Below are 23,346 nucleotides of genomic sequence, written 5' to 3' on the forward strand. Positions count from 1 at the left end.
AGGGACAGTGATGGTGTGGAGGTGGCAGTGCTCGTAAAGTTTGGGGGCTGAGGCTGGGCTAGGAGGGACAAGCCTTGCTTCTGGGAGCTGGTAGGTCAGGAAGAGACTCACAGGGAGAACACCAAATGGAAAGCTAAACAGCCGGCCTACCCTGAGGGTATCAACCTGAAGGGGCTTGCCAAAGGTGAAGATCCCCAGCTGTCAGACTTAGGGCAGGAGACTGAGAGGAGAGCCATGGCTGCTAGGAACCTTGGGATAAACCCAGTAGCAGCTGGTCTGTGGCCTGGAAGTAGGTGGGGAGGGCAGGTTAAGAATATGGCGGCCATAAATCCCAGTTAATCCAGGACAGCCTCGGTTTATGCTGGCTCAATTCTCAATAGCACCCCCTCTCACTTTCAAAGGGGTTCCACTTTGACAGTAAGTGATGTGATCACACTTGTTAAGGCTCCTAAGCTTGACTTAAACCATTGAGGAGACCAGCTTCGTAGAAGCAGAGAGTCCCAGCTGATGTAAGGTAGGAGATTAAGTTTAAGATCCCAGGGCGAACACCAGACTGTTCAAGGCTTTAAAAATCCAACAGAGTCTGGACTTTACCTCTGAAAAAGAGCTACCGAAGAACTTGTATTTGAGAGCCACAAATGCAAACTTCATCTTAGGGAGGTTAACCTTGTGGTAGACTGCAGGGTGGGTTCCAGAGAAAGGTGGTGAGGCATGGGAAGAGCAGTTGGAAGACCACGGTCATCATCAACTGAGAAAGGCAAGAGCCGGGGTTTGAGTAGTTGCTGCAGGAATGGAGAGGGAGGGAGTAAAGGATGAAAGAAGGTGCTATACATAAAGAGGGGAAGAAAGAGTCGCTAGTGATTGCTGGGTTTGAGCTTCCATGACTCTGAGAGTGATGGCAACAGTGAGGAAAGAGTGACAGGAACAGATTTTTCAGAAAAGGTGATGAGCAGTTTTAGACAAGGTGAGTCTGAAGTTGAGCTGGGTCAGCAACAGGGACATGTCAAGAGGGAGCAGTGACAGCCCTCATACAATGGGGAGAGGGTAGACTGATGATGCAGCTAGGAAGCAGAATAGTCCCATTTGTTTTTCTAAATTTTCATCTCCATGTGCTTTTCATTTTAAATGTTTATGTGTTTTTGTTTTGAAGTCATCTGGACCTTCAGCAGAGTAAGTCCTGGGCACATCTCCAGCTCTGCTACTTGCTAGTCACGTGTCTTCGAGTAACTCATTTAACTTCTGCAGCTCTCTCACTCATCATGTAGAGTAAGGAGATTTTTGTGGGATTAGATAAGATAATGAATAAAGTTCCTAATACACAGCAGATAATTTATCACTACTACTACTACACAAATCATTATTGTCATTTCCTGGGTATCTAAAGTGTGGAGTGAGGGGGGAGAGAAGGTTTGAGCTTTGGGTTGTAACCACATGTGGGGAGCAGAGGGGAAAGTAGGGGCAGGAAAATTATCCGTGAAGGGACAGCCTAAGACAGGGAGGGCAGTAAAGGGGTGAAGGAGAGCGAATTGAAGAGTCATGGAGTGTGGTGGGAAAAGATATTTCTAGGCCAAGTCAATATTAATGTCATGCACCAGGGAGGCCAAAGGGAACAGAACTTAGAAAGCCATCAAGTTGAATAATTGGTTCATCTCAGCAAACATTCAGAACCCTCTGCCACACATTCTGCCAGGCATCGGGGGCACCAACATGACCAGGAGACCACTGACAGTGATCGAGAGGGGCTGATTTCAAGAGGTAGGAAGTAGGTGGTGAGGAAGTACAGACAGCAAATCTCAAGTATTCACTTAAAGAGATTCGGTGGAGATTCTCCATGCTTGGCTACTGCTGAAGGGATGAGATGGGCTTTCAGTTCCAGCACTTCAGTGGTTCTAATGCTTTGACTCATCCCATAATTATGACTGTGACCTGCATGGAAATTCAATTCTCAGCCAGACTCAGGCCTGACAGGCAACATTGCCACACTTTTGAGTTTGTAGAATGTTAAATTCGAATGCCAGTGTCTCATCTCCCTAACTGCTCATCTCACTGTGGCCTCAATGCATCAACTAAATTTATCAACACTTCCACATTCAGGCAATCAAGGGTGGGTTATTGACTAAGGTCCTCCTTTTGCTTTAGTTGAGTCCCTGTATTTGTCATTCATCGGCTGCCACTAAAGCTGTATTAATTTCTCTCTTGTTTTTTCTTTTTTTTAGATTTTCTTTCTTTTTTTGAGACATGGGAAGGGAGGGAGAAAGAGAGGGAGAGAAACATCGATGTGAGAGAGAAACATCAGTCAGTTGCCTCTTGCACACACACAGACTGGGGACCGAACCCGCAACCCAGGCATGTGCCCTGACTGGGAACTGAACCTACAACCCTTTGCTTTGTGATATGACTCCCAACCAACTGAGCCACACCAGTCAGTGTAAGCTGTGATATTTTCCATCCCAAAGTGCACATATAAAAATTTTTAAATTTATTTTTCATTATAGTTGACATATAATTGTATGTTAGTTCCAGCTGTACAACATAGTGATTCAACATTTGAATACCTTGGGAAGTGATCATTCTAATAAGTCTAGTAATCACCTGTCATTGTCAAACTTACATTTTTCAAAGACCATTTATATCTTTGAGGGTGAATTTTCTGCTGTATGTGCTCACCTGCTGTTTACTGACAGCCTTGTCTTTCAGGGTGACTTTGGTCCTGTTTTTTATCTTCTCTACCCAGGCAGATTGTAAACCCTTAAAGACAGAGGCCATTTGTACCCTTCATCGTGCCCTTCATCTTTCAATAACTGGACTTGCCATATTTTTTTGAATCATTGACTAAAGTTGAGTGATTGATTGCAACCTCAAGCACTTTTTAAAATCTTTTCCCCTTGATGGTATTTTAAGTTACAAATTTTTTTCTTATTAATACAAAAAAAGTCAGAGTACAGATGTCTATAAAGTCAAACCTGAAAGTTGTTCCTCCCATTTTCACTTCCTAGGTCATAACCGCTAAGACCTTGATTTCTCCTTCCTGCCTTTCCTCTAAGATGCCTTGCAGACAGTGTGTGCTTGTCATTACCCTCCAGGGTTTAGCACGTGCCTGACACATAGCAATTGCCAAATAAATGATTGTGGAACAAATGAATGGCATTAAGGTATCCGTTTACCCCCAAGTTAAACCTTATCTGATTAGGGAGGCACTGTGATAAGAGTAAAAACTACTTTTTTGAATATTACCAAGTACTAGGATCTGTTTGACTATTTTATGTATAATTGTAATCACTATCTGAGGCAGGTATGTTGTTGCTTGCATTTTACAAGTCTCTTTGCCCCTCTGTGTTCTGGTCATTGCATCTGTAAACTGAGGAAAACAATAACTCTGGTCTCAAAGGACTGTCGTGAGGGTTAAATGAGTTTATAAGTCCAGCACCTGCAATAGTCTGATGCACAGACAGCTGCTAAACATTAGTTGAATCTGAATTTCTATATACTTTATGAATTTTTGCCTTACAAATGCTTGCATTTAATAATATGTCAAATATCTACTACATTTAAAAAATCAATCCATACTCAAAATGATAAATAGCATGGAAATTGAGCACGGCATCACTGCTGCCTTCAGAGTTTTTCTCCTACATTCCCACGTATCGATTATCCTCAGTGAGGAGGAGGTGGTTGGTATTTAAGTTGGGGGCAAGGGATGCAAAGATTGATTTTTGCATTAAAAGGTCAGATTTTTAGTTCATCAGCTAATTCCTCACATTTGGAGCATGATCTCCTCCACCTTCAAGACATTAAATATTAGTTATCTCCCTATATTATTTTTTAAGGCTGCCATAACAACATACCACAGACTGAGTGGCTTAAACAACAGAAATTTATTTTCTCGAATTTCTGGAGGCTGAAGTCCAAGATCAAGGTGTCAGCAGGTTTGGTTGCTACTGAGGGTCTCTCTGCTTGACTTACAGGTGGCCACCCTCTTGCTGTCTCTTACCTGGTCTTCCTCTGTGTAAATCAGCCCATCCCTGTGGTCCCTTTGTGTCCACATTTTCTTTCCGTACAAGGGCAGCAGTCAGATTGGATTAGGACCCACCCCTACTGGCTTCATCTGAATTTAATCATGACTTTAAAGGTCCCATCTCCAAATACAGTCTCATTCTAACCTACTTGGGGTTAGAATTTCATCTTGGAAATTTGGGGAGGGGGAGATACAATTCAGCTCACAATACTCAGCTGTTGTGATCAAAATCAATAAGAAACTTTCTCTGAGCTTTAAAATTCTGCATATAGAAATTCAGGTGTGCCTGGGGGGGAGAGGTTTGTGACTCAGACTCTGTGTGTGTCTACTACATACTTAGCAAACACATTGGTTCTACCATTTCTCTGAATGATGAGTCTGATGAGTTTTTCTTCCTCTGTCAACAAACTTTGAAACCCAAATGCTCGCCTCTAAAAGACCTTGTTTCTGCTAAAGCCGCCCCCCTGCAGACTGATCCCTGCTGAGAAAACTTTGGAATGTGACCAGATTGTAAATCAGAGACTGTTAATTTTAGGTTTCATTACCTTGCACCAAAGTATTACCGTTGAAGACAACTGTGTGATTTCCCACATATGAGGCAGAGACTGACCGCAGTGAGACTGGCTTCAACCCTGAGACTTTAGCAGTTTGTGGCCTGCAGGGCTGAAGAGCTACAGACAGGGAGTTACAGTCGTTCCATATCCGTGGTTTTGCTTTCCATGGTTTTAGTAATCCATAGTCACCCATGGTCTGAAAATATTAAATGGAAAATTTCAGAAAAAAACAATTCATAAGTTTTAAATTGCATGCCATTCTGAGTGATGTGATAAAACCTGGAGTCATCATGTTCATTTCTGCCTGGGACATGAATCGTCCCTTTGTCCAACATAGCCATGCTGGATTTGGCCATTAGTCACTCAATGGTCATATTGTCAGAAGGTCAGCAGTATCCTAACACTCTGTCACAATGCCTTCATCATTCACTTCACTTCATCTCGTATATGGGTGCTGTATCATATGACATCACAAGAGTACAGTGCAATAAGATATTTTGAGAGAGACCACATTCACATAACTCTTATTACAGTTCATTGTTATAATTATTCTATTGTGTTATTAGTTATTGTTGTTAGTCTCTTACTATACCTAATTTATAAACTAAATTTTATTGTAAGTGTATATATAGGAGAAAACATAGTATATGAGGACTGTCCAGAAGGTATCCAGCCATGCAATGTAAAAAACAGAGACACTTATTTAGAGATACAAGATACAAGAAACATTGTACATCAGGCAATGATGCCTCAGTCCCCTTCAAAACGGGCACCTTGGGACCTCACACAGTTCTCCCAGTTGCCATCAGCTGCCCCATCATATTTTCCTGAATCTAATCAACAGTCTGAAATCTCTTCCTTTTCAAAGGTGATTTTAGTTTTAGGGAAAAGCCAGAAGTCACAGGGCACCAAATCTGGGCTGCAGAGGGGCTGGGTCACCTGGGTGATTTGATGTTTCACCAAAACTTACTGCACGAGACCTGATGCATGAGTGCGTGTGTTGTTGTGATGAAGCTGCCAATCATCAGTTGCCCATAGCTGCGGCCTTCTGAATCATCCAAATAGTTTCCATGGAGGAAATTTCAAGCTTAACACAAAATCTGATGCAGATTCATTGCTCTACTCATTCAGTCATTATGAATGAGATAACCACATAGTACACATGCTCACTTAGCAGCATCTACCACCCCCACTGACTAGTACAGTGAAGTCATCACTGTTCATACATGTACATTCCAGTCCACTCTCCTTGGCTGCCAGGTTACATTGATGTTGTGTAAACGATTCTTGTTATATTTACAAAATGGCTGGACTTTTTCCGGACAGACCTCAAACATAGGACTCAATACTATCAGCAGCTTCAAGCATCCACTGGGGATCTTGGAATGTATCCCCCTGGGCAAGAGGGACTGCTGTACTCTTTCTATTTTTAAAAGGAGAGTGTGGAAATTTCAGACAAAGTGACGGAGAAAGGATTTTCTTGAAGTAGATAAGGACTGGGAATAACAGGCAACTCTGGGTCATACACACAGATCACCTTCATTCACCTGCCCCCTAAACTGGGCCTTACTTTTCACAAGTACTATTTTGCAACCAAGGAAGTTATGCAAAGAACCCATAACATGCATCCAAGGATGTCAGAGTTGAATGGGCTGGAACCGTCTTGCCCTTAAAAACCTTTTCGGTGCACACGCCTGGAAGTCAGCTCTTCCATGTTTAGCGCTGTACCGACGGTCTCATCTGCTGTCCCCAGTGAGTGGCCCTGCAGTCAATGTGGGGGTTTCACATGGTGGGGTTTCTCCAGGCCAGGCTCTCAGGTCAGGACCCAGGAAGGCCTGAATCCTCCCTTGCCAATTTCTCCTCTCCCCTTAGTTTCCCAGAGGCTGTGCACACGAAAACAGAATCAGCACGTGCAATCGGAGTCCCTGAGAAGCCTTCCTATCCTGTGGTTGGCTGATTGATGGGAAATGTCATTCAAAGAGCAGAATCATAAAAAACATGTATAAACCCACCTTAACCATTTTATTTAAAACACATAAATGTACTTTTTATAGAAAGCCTTGATTGATCAGGAGAGGGTTAAGTGAAGGTCAATTAAAAGGGCTTCTTCTGTACAACTGTATGACTGCCTGATCCAACACTGGATACTGTTTTCCAGAGCATTCTGGAAAAAGGCCAGTTGGAAGCATGTGGCTTAGACTTTAGACCGAACCAAAGCCTCCAGCCTCTCCTCATCCTGCCATGGGCCCCCCTCCCAGATGTCCTCATGGCTCATGCCTCCTCAAGGCTCTGCCCAACCGCCACCTTCTCGGCCAGGCCTTTCCTGACACTCCTGTTCCGTCACGCCCTCCCTCCCACATCCCCACAGTCTCTGTTCATTTTCACCATTTTAGTTTTCTCCCGAACACTCTCTGCCTTCTAAGACACTATATTATTTATCTTATTTTTCACCCTCCACCACCATCCAAACGTGAACTCCCAGAGGGCTGAAATTCTTGTCTGATTGGTTTCTTGCTCTACCCTTAGCACCTGAAGCAGGCCAGGCCCAGGGCCAGTGCTCAGTAAATACTTGTAGAATTAAAGAGAAAGAGGCCGGTGCATTTTCTCATAAATGACTAACCTGTTTACCCTCATTAAGTTTCATCTTATTTTCCAGGATTTTTTTGTCACTGTATATATTTTGTAGTTAATGTCCCCCTCTTTTCAATTTGTTTGGTCACATTTCCAGAGTGAACATCATCAAATGTCCTCCCCAAATTTTAACAATTGAGAATGCTACCCACCATCAATAACCCTGGCCCTTTCCCATGCTGCCTTGTTGCCATTGGTTTCACCTTGGCTTTGTTTTTGCAGTTCAGCAGCTATAAGTGTGCCTTGTGATTGGTTCAGCTTGCATTTCTTTACCTTTTAAACACAATGATTCATATATTCTTTCTTTATCTTCTGATATAAATTGCTTGATCTAGGCTCCTGGTTTTTATGTTTGCAGGAGAGAGGCCTTGGGTTCATATTTACTTATTCATACTCTTTGGGGCAACAATATTAATCCCTATTTATATTTACCACAAGTATGCTTCCATTCTACCATTCCCTTTACCTCAGTTTGTGCTTCTGCTTAAACCCTGTGTTTTAATCTGCACAGCTGTGGACTACTGTGCCTCGGAAAACCACGGATGCGAACACGAGTGTGTGAATGCTGATGGCTCCTACTTTTGCCGGTGCCCTAAAGGATTTTCCCTGAATCCAGATAAAAAGACATGCACAAGTAAGTCTCAAACAACAACCAGACAATTTCTTTGTGGATGGTATTGCTGCGAGCACTGTGGCCATGGAAATCTCCCAGGCCTGGAGAAGCACAGGATGAGGTGCTGAGGGGTCTAGTACCTTCTGTCTCCATTCTCCTTTGTCAGGGCTTTCTTAATGCACTGCCCTAAGACTGTAGCTCACTCTACTTCAGTGTCATCCTTCAAGACATATAATGAAGGTGGTTTTTAATTTTAATCAGAGACCACAGGTGGGAGTGTTCCTCTAGCATTTGCTGAGCATGCTAACAGACTACCTTACCTCATGCTGATTCAGCCTTGCAGTGCCCATCAGTATTAATGGGGCTTAAGAAATACTTTCATTGAAGCTTGTGGCTTGTGGGCTTCAGCTCTGACTCCACACAAGTACAGGAAAATCGCTGAGCCGAAAGGAGTGTGGTTGTCCCGGGTGGGGGAGGGTGGCTGGCAGAGAACTGCTCATCTTTTGTTTTAGCTGCGTAGTTCTAGTTGATTTGAGCTATATACACACAAATCAGAATTAATTTGAGCCTCCAGAATCTGACCATAAAAATCTGTAAACTAAAGGTGATCACTAGTTTACAAAGGAATTCCAAAAGCATTCTTTTAAATATAAAGGTATGTCACAGCACTTAAGGGACTGTGTATGAATTATTAAACTCCTATAGAGCGGTTTGCTTGAAAGTAGCTTATTCTTAAAGCATTAGGGCCTAGCATATTTTTTAACAATGAAGTTTAATAACAATTTAAAATAAGTCATCATGAAACCAAACATCAATGAAAAAATAGGATTTCATTCATAAAAAGTTCATGCACCCCTAATCTTTCTAAAATGCATCTATTATGTAAAGCAGGACATACCTACATGCTTGTTTTTTTTAAAGCATCCCCCTAAACTCTGAAACAAACTTGCTTGCCAATCCCTAAATATCAAGAGCTTACAAACACCAGTGCTGGAGGCAGGGTGGAGTATGGAAATGGAAGGGACACATGAAATGAAAACATGCATTTCTGGAGCACTAACCACATGCCAGTAGCTGCCAGTAGCAATGAATAAAGCAAGGTCCTTCCTAGAGGAGAAGAGATCTTGGCTGAGTCTTGAAGGTAGAGCTGTCAATCACCAGGTGAGAAGAAAAAGATGAGCTGGGGGTAGCCAGGGGGAAAGATATGCAAAGACATGAGCCAGACGGGTGCATATCCACACCTGGCGCGTGACTGGCATGCAGCTGTTTATTGAGGGAAGAAGTAAATGAGTGAATGGACTGCCCAGTTCATGGTCTCCTTTCCCTTTTGAATACTCTGAACTATAAACCAGGCGCCTGCACTGTGGTGACGGCTTGGGAATTGTGGTTGCTGGTCTGATAAGTCAGTTCTCTCCATCAAAGGGGCAGCCTTGGCCTCAGTTCAAATCCCAGCTCCTCTGCCTTTTCACTGGGTGATCTTATGCCTCAGTTTCCTCAGTTGTAATAGGAGATGATAATATTGCCTACTTGGCAAGAATAAATGAGCTAATCCATATAAACCACTTAGCAAATTGCCTGGTGCCGAGAAGAATATTTTCAAGGATGATACTGGCTTCAAAGGCTTTAAATTGGTATGTATCAAGCATAAATTGTGAGCCTGAGCTAAATTTAACTTGTGCATTAACAAATTCAAGACTCGGCCCGGGCTTCCACTGGAAGCTGGCTGTGGACACAAGCCACACAGCAGCTCAGTCACCACACAAAGTGCTGTACGACTGAGGGCTCACAGTGTGATGTTGGCAGGACCCCCAGCAGGAGTTCCAGGAAGGAGGAGGCCAGCTGGACTAGAACAGGCGGGGATGCTACAGTATCCCTGGGATGAGGCCTGGGGGAAAACACACATCCTATCTAGTTTCCTTCCTCCCTGGACAGAATTCGTTCCCTGGCTGGGGTCACCTGATCTCCTCCTCCACCATCACCCCCACACTATGGCTCCACATGCCTCCTATCCCAGAATCTCTTAGGATGTAGAGAATTACAAGCCCCAAGACAGTGCAGGCCAGGAGAGTCTGGAAGTAGATACTGCAGTGCTAGGGCTGGAGAGGAGGTCTGGCTGAGAGTCAGGGGAGGGACAGCTCCAGCTGTGAGGTGTCACAGACGAGGCGTGGAGCCCAGCAGTGCGCAGTCTTGGACCCAGAGTCAAGACCCAGAAGTGGACCTCCCCGACACGTGGGCAGAGATGAGTGCAGGCACTCAGAGAGGTCTGGGCGGGTGGCATCAGGGAGATATGCCCCCTAGAAGAAGGGCCCCTCCTTCCCACCATGTTTGGGAGCAGGGCAGGGAGCCAGGCCTCAGGAGGCAGCTGGGAAGAGAAAGGAGACACTGGAGTACTTGGAGAGCGGTGAGAGTAGGAAATAAAGAAGCAAAGGCTTATTGTAACAACCAAGACACTCAACAGTGCTCCAGATCCCGGCAGGGACAAGAACAAGGGCTGGGGAATAGGGACCAGGGAAGAGGACAGGAGGACGGGATGGAGCTCGAAGCTCCTACAGGCACCCCGTTAGTAACTGATGTGGCATTACCACGGCTTCCAGGCAGGTCAGCCTGGCTGCCACTGTGATGTTAGAAGTTATATTTTTTAACAAATTTCTCACTTCTCATAAACTTAAGAAAAATAATAAAAGGTCCTTAGTTTCTTAAATTTCAGTGTCTATTTTTACCCAAAAGTATATGTGAAAGATAACCCAACTAGTAAGGATGCAATTATTGTCTAATGAAATGTAGACTAGTCAATGGAATATACTGAGCGTGCTGAACTTATGATTAAGCCAAAATGTACATGATAAAGCTTCATGTTCCTGAACAAATAATGTCACTTAAAATATTTAAGTCGTGTTTGAAAGAGCATGACCTTTTGTCTCAAGTCCTTGCCCTCAAACAACCCATGCAAATGTATATGAATATTCTCCAGAGGGGAATGGGTATGCCCATGTAGGTACAGTGCCATCAGTTTGTAAAATATGACAAGACTCTTTTGGTTTTGGTAAAATACATGTAACCTGAAATTTACCATGGTAATTTTTAAAGCGTGCAGTTCAAGGGCATTGAGTACATGCACGTTGTGGTGCAGCCACTGTCACCGTTCAGCTCCAGAATGTTTCTGTCTCCCCAGACTGAGGCTCCTTGCCCATCAGATAGTATCTCTCCCCTTCCTCCTCCTTCCCCAGCCTCTGGCCACCACCACTCTGTGTTCTGTCTCTATGAATCTGGTTAGTCTCTGGTCCTCAGATACGTAGAATCATACACTATGTGTCATTTTATGACTGGCTTATTTCACTTAGCATAGTATCTTCAGGGTTCATCCATGTTATAGCATGTGTCAGGATTTCCTTTATTTTTGAGGCTGGCCAATACTCCATTCTATGTATATATGACATTTTGTTTATCCATTCATCTGTCAATGGACACTTGGGTTGCTTCCACCTTTTGACTGTTGTGAGTAATGCTGCTACGAACGTGGGTGTACAAGTTGTCCATTCGAGTCCCTGCTGTCAGTTCTTTCGGGTGTGTATCCAGAAGTGGAATTGCTGGAATATATGGTGGCAAGACTTTATGAAGTTTAATTTGAAACCATTACTCCTGAAGCAGGCATGAGAACATTCTGAAATGGATGTTCAGGGTCTTTTCACGGGAAAGATAAAGGACTTCAGCCCATTGGACAGGGATTCATGCCTTTGATATCAAGGAGACTGTGGGTTTCATGTCTAATGCTTACTCATCTAATGATGATTAGAGGCAATTGTAGGCATCATATATTTCATGTTGCTATTTAGTATTTACAGACTTTGAGATCATTATACCCATTAGTTTTCAGACTCCATTGATAACTTGGGGGACATTTCCATCCTTATTTTTCAAAAAGAATGCCTCATACTAGTACTAAGTGAATACTTGTACTTGCATTAAAAGTTAAACACAGAAAAAGGAAATAATTTAATACTGAATCACCAATAGAAGAACCACAATGTATTGGTCTTTGGGTTTCCTGGCTAATTCACCATTAATGTGCAGAGTGCTACTGTCTTTCCACAGTCTGTAAGATGTCATGTGTGAGACCTGTGCACATGAATCAAAGACTCTCAGTTGGAGAGGCACTTAAAGTTCAACCTAGTTGTAGCTCAACCACCCATCATACAATATCTCCACCGTGTACCTCCAGCCTGCACTTGAATAACCCCACTGCCAGGACACTCACTACACCCCATGCATTGCATTGCACTTTGTACAATGCTGACTCTTAGAAAGTCATTTCTTAAACTGAATTGATAACTACTTCCTTGTACTTTGAGACCTGCAGAACAAATTAAACTTCTCCCATTTTCTTGGTCACTAAGAATGATTCATAGCAGAATAACTATATTTCATTTAGTAGACTAGGCAGGTGTGGAAAATATGGTACTAACTATCTAGACTTTAATAGGCATTTGATCAATTAGCAATGAGAGGGCCTGTGGACCAGATAGAGAAATGTGCGCTGGATGAAAGAATAATTACTGGTTGGGTTTGTAACTGGCTGAATGTCTGAACCCCAGAGGATGCTGATTGCTGAACTGAGGTCCTTCTAGAGGGAGGTTTTGAGATAGGCTGGTGAAAAGAAACCTCAAGGAAGGCATGAGACCTGCCTTCCACTCTTAGTGAGCCCTCAGTGGTAGTTGGTGGGCAATGTTTACTTATCTAAACCCCATAAAACACTCTATTAAGAGTAATGCCAATAACCATTTATTCATTCAATAAATATTTGTTGAGTACCTACTATGTGCCTGGTACTATTGTAGAAATGACATAAAGCAGTCAATAAAACAGACCAAAAGACCTTTGCCCTTATGGAGCTTGCATTCTATTGGAGCAGGGTAAGAGTAGAATGCCGATCTCAATGAGAAAGTGATGAATTTATTAAAGACTTGAAGGACATGAGAGTGAGAGGAGACCTTTGAGGCAGAGGAAACACAGAACAGTGCAAAGGCCCTGAGGCAAAAACTGCGAGACCTGGTGAGGTTGAGGGACAGTCAGCAAGAGAGTCTGTATGACTAGAATAGAGTGAGACCATGATGTGGGCATGGTGGTCCGCAGAACATACAGGCTGCCCTCTCCATACTCACACCTTCGCTTCTTCTCTACCCAAATTCCAGCTATACCTGTACGCTCATACTCACTCTCCTCTATGGATCTTCTAAAATGGTTTTGTTTGTTGCTTGTATTTTGTGTTTTTGAATATAGAGATCTGAAGATTTACATGTCATTCCCAGTAATGTTCTCTGAGTATTTTCTTTTCCAAATTACTGGGTACGTCCCATAATGTTCTTTTTTCTGTGTTATTTCTGCCATTTTCCATGGCAACTAGCTTCACAATTATGAATGTGTATTTTTATTTTAATACTTTTTAATTATGTTACCAAAGTAATATATGTTTATTGTAGAAAATTGGATATTATAGATATGAAATTGTACAAAATGAAATGATCTATAATCTCATTATCCAAAGATAACCATTGTTAATATCAATTTGCTGTATTTCTCTCTATTTTTATGCATATGAATATATTTTGTAGAGTTTAGGTCATATAGTATGACATTAAATGATGAACATTTTCATGTGTCATTTCAGCATTATCAAAAATATTTTTTTTGAGATTTTATTTATTCATTTTAGAGAGGGGGGAGAGGAAGGAGAAAGAAAGGGAGAGAAGCATCAATGTGTGGTTGCTTCTCACATGCCCCCTACTGGGGACCTGGCCCACAACCCAGGCATGTGCCCTGACTGGGAATTGAACCGGTGACCTTTAGGTTTACAGGCCAGCACTCAGTCCACTGAGCCACAACAGCCAAGGCAGGAACTGAATTTTTATTTTATTTAATTTCAATCCATTTTAATTTAAGTGGCCTCATTAGACAGCATGGTTGTAGATTAAAGAAGGCTAAGCATATATGAAAACTAAATATAATCTCTGACCCTGTACTACTGGATCCTGTACTAGAGGATGAAAGTTGCTATAAAAAACATTATTAGATCAACTGACAAGACTGGAACATGGATGGTAAGTTAAATAAAAGTATTGTGTTCATGTAAATTTATGAAGTTTATAGCTACACTAAGAGAATATCCTTCCTCTTAGGAAGCACACACTGTTCAGGAAACAGGATCATGATGGATATAACTTACCCTCAAATAGTTCAGCAAGATGAGCAAATGATAAAGCAATGTGACGATAGGTGAAATGTGGGTCGAGAGTATACAGGTGTTTCTTGTATTCACATACTTGAATTTTTATGTTTGTGACTTTCCATAAGTTTGAAATAGTTTTCAAATAAAAAGGTTTTTAAATACCTTTATATCTGATTATGGTACTGTAGTTATCTTTTTAAGAGTTCCAGTCTTTTAAGGACATTATGAAATATTTAGAGACAAAATTATATTACATCTGGGGTTTGCTTCAGAGTACTACAGAACCTTAACATGGAGGACAGCAGTGTAGACAAAACCGGTCAGCCGTAGACTGATTCTCTTGACGCTGAGTGACATGAGCACGGATTTATTATACTATTCCATCCATTTTGTGCATGTTTAAAATTTCCATGACTTTAAGTTAGGAAGAATTGGCATCTTCTCAACGCTTTTTCTTTCAAGCTCTGGCCGGATGGCTCAGTTGGTTGGAGCATTGTTCTGTACACCAAAAGATTGCAGCTTTTGATCAGGGCACATACCTAGGTTACAGGTTCAGTCCCCAGTCAGGTCCTGCACGGGAGGCAACCGATCATTGTTTCTCTCCATCCTCCCCCCACACACTCTTTCTCTCTCTCTCTCTCCCACTTTCCCCCCTCTAAAAAATCCATAAATATATCCTCAAGTGAAGATTTTGTTTTAGAGGATATTCTATGCTTTTCTTTTGTTTAGTACTGGCTGGGAAAACTCATTTATACCACATTCTTTATACAAAAATAATATACGTAGTTCACAAATTCCATAAAACAATAAAAACCCTCATCAAATCAAAAAGACTTCTTTTAAGACCCCATCAGTGGCCACTTATTTCAAGCAATTTTAAACAATTCATCCAAGTTCCACTATAGCAAAATGTTTTGATCACAAAATTTAAATGTAAAGACTGGTCTCTTCCCATATCTAAAAATACTTACATAAGTAAAAGCTCATTATAAAAAATTGCATGTAAACTTTTCTCTGAATACTTTGATTAAATTAATGTACACCTAGAGATCACATTCCCTGGTTATGAAACTTGGAGATGAATGACCCCGTCTATATGCAGCTGTAAGAAAGGAGGTGTTTTGCATCCAGAATATCTATGCTTTTCACGCCTAGAATATGGATGGAGCCTTCTTTTTCCCACGATGTGATTTTGTATCCTATTGGTTGTCTCTGTGTTGAGAAATTTAAGTGGCTTGGGGTTTTGCTTTGGGAAGATGTCATTGTTCTAATTGCATCAATTCCATGAAACATCACCAAACTCTCTTTCCCCAGCCTGTAATACAGCAAAACAACACTCAATCATACTCTTCCACTTTAGGGGCTCTTATGTGAACCAAAACAAGGAAAGCATCTTCATAAATTGCTTTGTTGTATAAATATTTTGTAACACGTCAAGAAAATTCTCTTCTAAGGCACCATATCGCTAAACATGGAAATAGCTTCATAGAAAGATCTCTTTGTGGCATTAGTGTTTGAGGTCACAGGATTTTGTTTGTTTAGAAAAGGTTAAGACGAAAATCCCTTCACTTCCCTATGCTAGATTCATTGCTATGTTCGTTACTAATGGTTTTTCTTTCTTGGCAGAAATAGACTACTGTGCCTCCCAGAACCACGGATGTCAGCACGAGTGTGTTAACACAGACGATTCCTATTCCTGCCGCTGCCTGAAAGGCTTCACCCTGAACCCAGACAAGAAAACCTGCAGAAGTAAGTGGCCCTGCGTGTCAGAGAAGGGCTGCTCCGCTACGTGCCCCACTAGTTTCCCTTTTCCTCTCGAATCTCTAACCAGGTGTACGTGTGTGCAACTTCTGTGTTTCCTCATATTATCCCGCCCTTTACTGCATCTCTGTCTCACGTGATCCTGTGATGGGGATGATGTCTAGAGATTGAATGGACTGGGCCTGCCCATTGGGTTCATGTAGCAATGCCGAGGCCCGAGGTGAAGTGCTATCTGAAAGCGGGGTGCTCTCCCCCTCTTTCTTACCCCCACAACATGTATTTGGGACCTTGAGAAAGAAAAGACTCCAGAGACAGGAGGCAAAAGGAGCAGGTTTCTTCCAGTCCTGTGAGATACAACACTTGGTAGCCGCTAAGAGAAGGAAATTGCAGCTCTATCCTCTTTGATATGAAGGGAGGGAAAACAAGGTTCCGGGCAGCCCTGCACCATTCAAGGGGGACATGGTGTCAGGAGGATGATATTAAGGATGGGCAGAGTGACTCAAATGCCTGTCACCTGGCACTTCAAGGGGCCTGTCTGGGGCACCAGGGCATGGGCCCCAAATGGGATCTCTACACCAGACCATCCCTGAGAGACCCCTGGACTGAAAAGTCCACAAGAACAAAGATTCTTACCTTTTTCTCACTCTTGCATCCTCAACAACTCAAAGTGTTGGCGCCTGTAGGCGTGACACAGTATTTACTAAGTGAATGAATGAATGGATGGATCTCTCTGAGATTGGTCATCCTGGAGAACTTGCAATTATTATTTGAATTACTCAATCTTGTTGGAAAGATGGCCTTTTTAAGGCATGCAGGTTGTGAATTTTCCCAAAAAGTATTCTCACAGTCGGGCCACACTTAGATACCCTGAGTTGTTCTCGTTCTCCTGACAGTGTGGTACACAGAATTCTTGGGAGCTCCCATTTAGGGGTGTATAATCTCATGGGCTCCCCCCCACCCCTTCCTGGTGATAGGTGCAGCAGCTCTGAATCACAGGACCGGTTTTTCAGAGGTTTGGCTGCATATCTTTCCTTGAAAAGGACTGCAGGCTGTGTAACTGAATCCAGAGGAGCCACATTCTGCTGACAACACATACAGACTCACACACTCACTCTAGGAAGCGTTAAGCCGCATACACCAGCAGATGGTTGCACAGCCCTTATTTTGAAACCGAGCCTGTTTTATAGAAGATAACTGCATTGCCTTGCCCAAATGCAAACCCTGGGAACACCCACACATGAAATGGGAATTTTAACCGAGAGCATTCAGCATGCAGAAACAATCAAATGGAGTATTTCCACTGGACCGCACATGCACACAGCGTGTTAGAGGCCAGATTTCCTGGCCCGGCCGCTCCTCCCTGCTCTTTTCACGTCTTTTTTTGGTGGTGAATGTGTCCATGGCTGACCACACCCAGGGAAAACCACTCACAGGTGGACTCATATTTGTGGGCCAGGAGCTCTGATGTGGGGAATAATTAGATCTGGTTCAACGCAGACACTCGTGTCACTGTGAGCTGCACTGCGTTACTAACGGAGGGAAGAGGAAACAGGCCAGGCATGTGGCCACCAGTGGAGGGAATCTGCTTGAAGCTCCGAGTTTCATCCCATTCATCTGAGAGTCCCTCCACCTCTGCCGCTCCCTCCACCTCCGGCCCAGAGAGGCACTGGGAATAAGAGAAGGGTCCCAGGCAGCACACACATCACTGTCCAGGGAGGAGGGAGGTGGAGACCAGAAGGGCGAGTGCAGGGGAAGAGGCCGTCCAGAAGTGTTTGACCTCAGTGTCCTCAGAGACGTTGTTCGCAGGCTTGGGCCCAGCCCAGAGTCCCTAATGCTCGTGAACACACAGAGTGGGACAAAAGTGGATTTACAGTTGTGAGTACACGAAACCCAGACTTTATTCTTGTATTCCTATTTGTTAATTAATTAATATTTTTCATATGAATAATTGTAAGCCTGCTTTTGCCCCACCCTGTATATTCAGCAGTCAGAGCTCCATCTCCTCTTTAGCCAGGTGCCCTACTTTTTCTTCCAAGAAAACGGAATTTGTTCCTGAAACCCGATGTCCTCATCAGCCCTTCTCCCAACATCCTGCCTCACTGTTACATTTTCCAGCCTTTGCTGCTGACCCAGCCCCCGACTTAATGTTTGCGCTCAGCCCATTGTGGCAGACAGCTGCTCATGAAAGCGAGCACTCACTGTCTCTCTGGAGCATTATGTGGAAGAGGGAAGGAAAGAAATTGGGTCTCAAACCTGGAGTTTGTTATTAGGAGTGTGAGGATCTCAAGAGCATTATAGATCTCGAGCTCAGAGTACAGTCATCTACATGTAATAGGCGGTTAATGGATGTGGGCTATTTTCAAATCTAATAAGAAATCTATTTTTCAAAGGAATTTGATGTCATGCAATTAAACTGAGGAGGGAGGAGTTCAAGCAGAATCCTACTGAAGAAAAGACCCTTGGCAAGGATTCATTCTTCCTTCTCATCTGGGCACAATTTCTTTTCCTGGAAAGTGCTGTCATCGATTAAAGGCATAAATTATTAAGACAGCTGTGCAAAGCACAGACACCAGGACTGGCCTGGCTTTCCAGCTGGGGCCCCAGGGTGGAATCAGATGTGAGTGAGCTCCAGGGTTGCTCATGCTGGTGCTCCCCAAAGCTGGAGACCTCACACTTGAAAGAGTTGGGGTGGGGTCCACTGATTAGACTGAGCCGGGGCACATGAGGGCTGGTCTTGGCAGTGTCACCTGCACTGGCCGTGTGACCTTGGACAGACTGCTTTACTTACCAGTACCTGGATTTACTGAACCGAAGGAACACGACTTCCTGCTTTAACATTTAGTAGCTGGCCCACTTTCGGAACTACCCGTGCCACTCAGCTGGCATTATAATTCATTCCCTGGGGTCACTGATCTTTCATGTTTTTGTCTTACCTTCTCAGCGTGGTCTCCATCTCATAAGCGCTGTTTAATTTGTTACCAAAAGTTCGATCGTCTGACCTCACAGGGGCTTTACCAGACAAAGCTGCACCCTAGCCTGGCCCATGTTCAGCACTTCACAGTTAGGGATGAGACTGAGCCAGATATGGGGTGCATAGTAGCTATTCAATAAAAACTGACTGAATGAATAAATAAGCAAGTGAATATCTAAGTAACACACATGAAGAAATGTGACTGAAGCGTGTGAAGAATACAAAGATCAACAGTCATTTTTTAATTGCTGTTTGCCAAATGACTAGATGATAACCTCTTTAAGAATCTAGATATTTTCCAGTTTATTTATTTTGTGTGTATGTCCTGAAGACCATACCAGCTTTTTAAAAATTGTGGTACAACATACATAACACAATTTCCCATTGCACTTACATTGTAACCATTGTACACTGTACAGTTCAGGGGCACTTCGTAGTCTGCATCATCATGGAACCATCACCACCCTCCAGCCCCGGAACTCTCTCGTCTCCCCAGACTGCAACTCTGTGCCCATTAAACACTGCACCCCACTCCTCTCCCCGCTGCCCCTGGCAACCACCATTCCATTTTATGCTCCATGAATTTGCTATTCTAGGTATCTCAAATAACATTTGTCCTTTTGTGACTGCCTTATTTCACTTAGCATACTATCTTCAAGGGTCATCCAAGTCGTGGCATGTGTCCAAAGCCAATTAAGGACATTTACTTTCACCTGACAGACCCAGAGGTGGTCAATCCCAGGGCCGGCTCAGTGATGTTGTCAAGAACCCAGACTCTTTCTGTCCCTTTACTCTGCTACAGCGTGTTGACTTTTCATCCTCACACTTGTTGTCTTGTGGCTATAAAACAGCCCCCATAGCTCCAGGCATCATGACCTCACACTACTAGACCCAGAGGGAGAAAGGAAAGAGGGTAGCAAAGAACATTTCTCTTTATACATCTTTGTCGTTTCAGGAACGAAAATTTTTCCTAGGGACCCCAATAAACTTCTCCTTATGTCTCATTGGCTAGAACTAGGGCACATTCCCACCCCTAGACCAATCACTGACAAAGGAGAACACGGTTGCCAGGCTGACTTAGACGAGCCATTATCATGAGGATCAGGGTTCCGGTCCCAAGAAGACAGGGTAATGGTTGTTGGCAAGACAACCAACAGTGTCTGTCACACCCCCCAGAAAAAAGAAGAATGCAGTTAAACTGGTCCAGCCCAGCCATTGAGGTTGGTGATGACCTTCCCCCCAACACCAGTCTCATAAAAGCCCTCCACAAGCTCATTCTGTTCCCTTTTACTGTTCTCCATCTCTGCCATAAACTGCTCTATGTGAGGCCTTGTGGTGTTAGCACTTTCTACCAGGAAATGAAACTGCTAATCGGCTGCTAGGCAACTAGACTGCTAACTAGCTCAGATGGGGTGAATATTGCCACAGGACAAAACTACAACAGCCTGGGCAGCATCTGAGGTGGGTCTTCTCCAGGTTCTTGAGGTGGATGCTGCCGTGGTCTCACTCAGAGCAAGTCTAAGCATTTGGACACTTCTTAACGTAACTGCCATCTCCTGCCTCTCCTAAGGAGCCGGTCATCTTGCAAGATCGGCTTTTCTTCATTCTGCTCTGTGCCATCTGATGCCACCATCAGATGCCACAGCAGATGGCAGCTCCCCACGTGCTTTGGAACCCTAGTGATCAGGTTAATTGGAAAAAGAGACTCCTGGATTTTCTCAGCTTTTCCATCTTTCTTGGAAGGGATGAGGCTGGGGACTGTAGCCCTCAACCCATTTTTCAGCTTTTCGGACGTCAAAGGGGAAAAGACACCAGGCATACGCTTTGGGGACCAGGTTCTCCTTCAGACAAGCTCGGGACAGCAGGAGCTGTGTTTTTTGTGTGTTTTGTAGAACACTTTATTTACCATTTCCTGTGAGGGGCTGACCTCACAGCCCTGGAGAAGCCCAGAGCCTGAGGCAGAATCTGCCCTTTCTCCCCCCAGGGATCAACTACTGTGCGCTGAAGAGGCCAGGCTGTGAGCACGAGTGTGTCAACACAGAGGAAGGCTACTACTGCCGCTGCCACCGGGGCTACGCCCTGGACCCCAATGGCAAGACCTGCAGCCGTGAGTGTGCCCGGGGGTGGTGGTGCTGGCTAGAGGGAAGGGGCCCCACCACGCCCCCAAGCTCACTAGCAGCCTGCTACTTCTGAAGTCCCTGGATTTCCTGTGGGCCTGAGGGTCTACGAGACTTAACCTTCCTTGCCTCAATTTCATCATCCATAAAATGGGACTATTAATGCTGCCTACCTCATAGATTGCATTGTGAGGATTAAAATAATCAATATGTACAAAACACTTAGAAGAGTGCTGTGAAACCTGTAATCAGCACTTGATAAATATTAATCAGTGCTCTCAACAGCACTGATTAAGTCAGACCGTCCTGAAGCCAAGTCCAAGCTCGACTGCGTGCTGGACATGTGACCGAGGGCACTTACTTCACTTGGTCGAGTTTGATTTCTCCATCTGTTTAAGAAAGTGAAGATGATAATAGGCCTGATCTCCTAGAGTTGTTAAGGGGAATAATTAGGAGCATTTCAATCTCTTAGCACAGTGCCCAGCACAGAGAAAACATAGAGTTACAGATAATGGGTCATTATTATCACGGAGCCTGGGAGAGTGCTGGCCTCCGCTTAGGGCAGGAGGCGGGAAGGGGTAGAGCTTGGAAAGCACTTGGGCTACCACAGAGCTAATCTGAGGGCGGAGCTGAGACACATGGGACTTTTTGTGAAGCCTTGCCTTAATTTTCTTTTGTAAGAGGCACAACAAAGCCCCATTGGGTGACGTAAACGCACGGAAACTAGCAGGCTTAGCCAGCTGGATGGTTCTGTCTTTTATGAGGCCCAGTCTGCACTGGCCCAGGCCAGCAGGGGTGGGGGCGCCTGAGCACCGCAGTGGGTGCCTGTGACCCTGGTGCTGGGAGAGGGGCTTGGTGACCCGCCAGCAGAGAAGGGGCCCTTTGTGTGGCTTTCCACCCAGCAAGCCGCACATCTGCTCCAGCTTTGGGGACAGAGATAGACTGTGAATGAGAACAGTGCAGCTGTTCAGCATTTGGACCTCAAATTGCCAAGAGGGGAAATTTCACAGATGAAGTATTAGGTACAGAGCAGAATCCTCAGGAAAACTTGTGCCTGTTCAGTCTTCAGAGGGAACAGAGTGCCTCCAGTAGGCTTTCCAAGGACTGATCTCAGAGGTCAGAGGACTTTGAACCAGAAGGTCGGCCCCGCCATGGCATTTGCCTGGGGATGTCTCTGAGTCCCCTCCTGAGACATGAGTGGGGAGCAGGAGGTCTTCTACACGACAAGGAGATGCCCTGGTGAAGGTGGATCTGAGCATGTTCCGCCTTCTTCCAGGAGTGTGGCCGGTATCCTGGGGCAGGGTGGGTACCTCCTGGCTGAGCCCACCTAGAGCCCCAGGGACCATGGCCTGCCTCTCCCTCCCAGCATGTCTTGTGGGACTTAGAGGAACTCAGATGAGAGGACAGAGAGATGAGCCATTTTTTTCTCCCTGGAATCCAGTGAGAAGGACCACCTAGTTAGCTTTAGAAAGTATAAACCAAGCCATTTCTTCCTGGGAGTCCCCAGAGAGAGCTGCTGTATCCTATTCCCCTTCAGGGCTCCGGGAGCCCCAGGCCACAAGACAGCAAGCCTTTCTGGGCACTCTCTTTGGGCAGCACCGCTGTGAGCATTTTCCAGGCATTCACTCATTTTATCCTCACAACAGCCTTAGGAGGCATCTACATTCTTATCTCTATTTAAAGATGGGGAAACTCCAGCCAGCGTGGCTTGGTTGGCTGGGCGCCATCCTGCTAACCTAAAGGTCACCAGTTCAATTTCTGGTCACGACACATGTCTGGGTTGCTGGTTAGGGTTAGGCTCCTAATGAAGGCAACTGATCAGTGTTTCTCTTTTTCCCTCCCTTCCTCTGCCTCTACAATAAAAAATAAAAAGTTTTTTTTAATAAGGGAAACTGTGGCACAAAAAGATTAAGTAGCTTTCTTGGGGCCACACACCTGGTAAATGGTGGAACCCAGGGTGTAAATACAGGCCTCTGGCTCCTGAGATCCTGCAAACGTTTGCAGCAGGCACATCCACCAGTGGAATGTTCCAGAAGGCATCAAAGCCAGGCCCTGTGGGAGTCGAAGAAGTCCACTTGCCGGCCCTGCACAAGGCTTCCAGTGTCTGTCCGGCCTCTGGGAGACAGCCCACAGGGCCTCTGTGAAAGCCGCTCACGCAGCTGTGTGTTCAGGGCCCTTCAGAGCCCACTGCCCCGCGGGGCCGGCTGTGCAGCGCGGGGGTGCCAGGGGCAGCCATCCCGCAGGCCTGGGCTTTGGCTTGTTTTCTGAATCTGGGTGTCCTGGTTATGGGGGAAAGAACCTTCTTTTTCATTTTCAGATGGAAATGAAACTATACAATTAATTCTTACTCAACACTACTTAATAATAATCGTAAGCATTCATTAAGAGGTGACTGGGCGCCAGCGATGATTCTGAGGACTTGACATGTAGCAGCTCCCCGACTTCCCACCCCAGCCCTCCA

The 23,346-nt window shown here is 44.5% G+C and overlaps 1 protein-coding gene across 4 annotated transcripts in view; it reads left to right on the forward strand.

The window, feature by feature from the left end:
- The window catches only part of MATN2 (matrilin 2), a 127,119-nt gene that overhangs the window by 79,111 nt on the left and 24,662 nt on the right, over positions 1–23,346 (forward strand). For all 4 annotated transcript variants that reach the window (XM_028533981.2, XM_028533978.2, XM_028533977.2 and 1 more), the window contains exons 6-8: positions 7,712–7,834; positions 15,663–15,785; positions 20,753–20,875. In XM_028533981.2, the coding sequence (XP_028389782.1) occupies positions 7,712–7,834; positions 15,663–15,785; positions 20,753–20,875 (369 nt within the window). The remainder of the gene's footprint in view (positions 1–7,711; positions 7,835–15,662; positions 15,786–20,752; positions 20,876–23,346) is intronic.

The sequence above is a fragment of the Phyllostomus discolor genome, chromosome 7 (assembly GCF_004126475.2).
Source record: "Phyllostomus discolor isolate MPI-MPIP mPhyDis1 chromosome 7, mPhyDis1.pri.v3, whole genome shotgun sequence".
NCBI lineage: Eukaryota > Metazoa > Chordata > Mammalia > Chiroptera > Phyllostomidae > Phyllostomus > Phyllostomus discolor.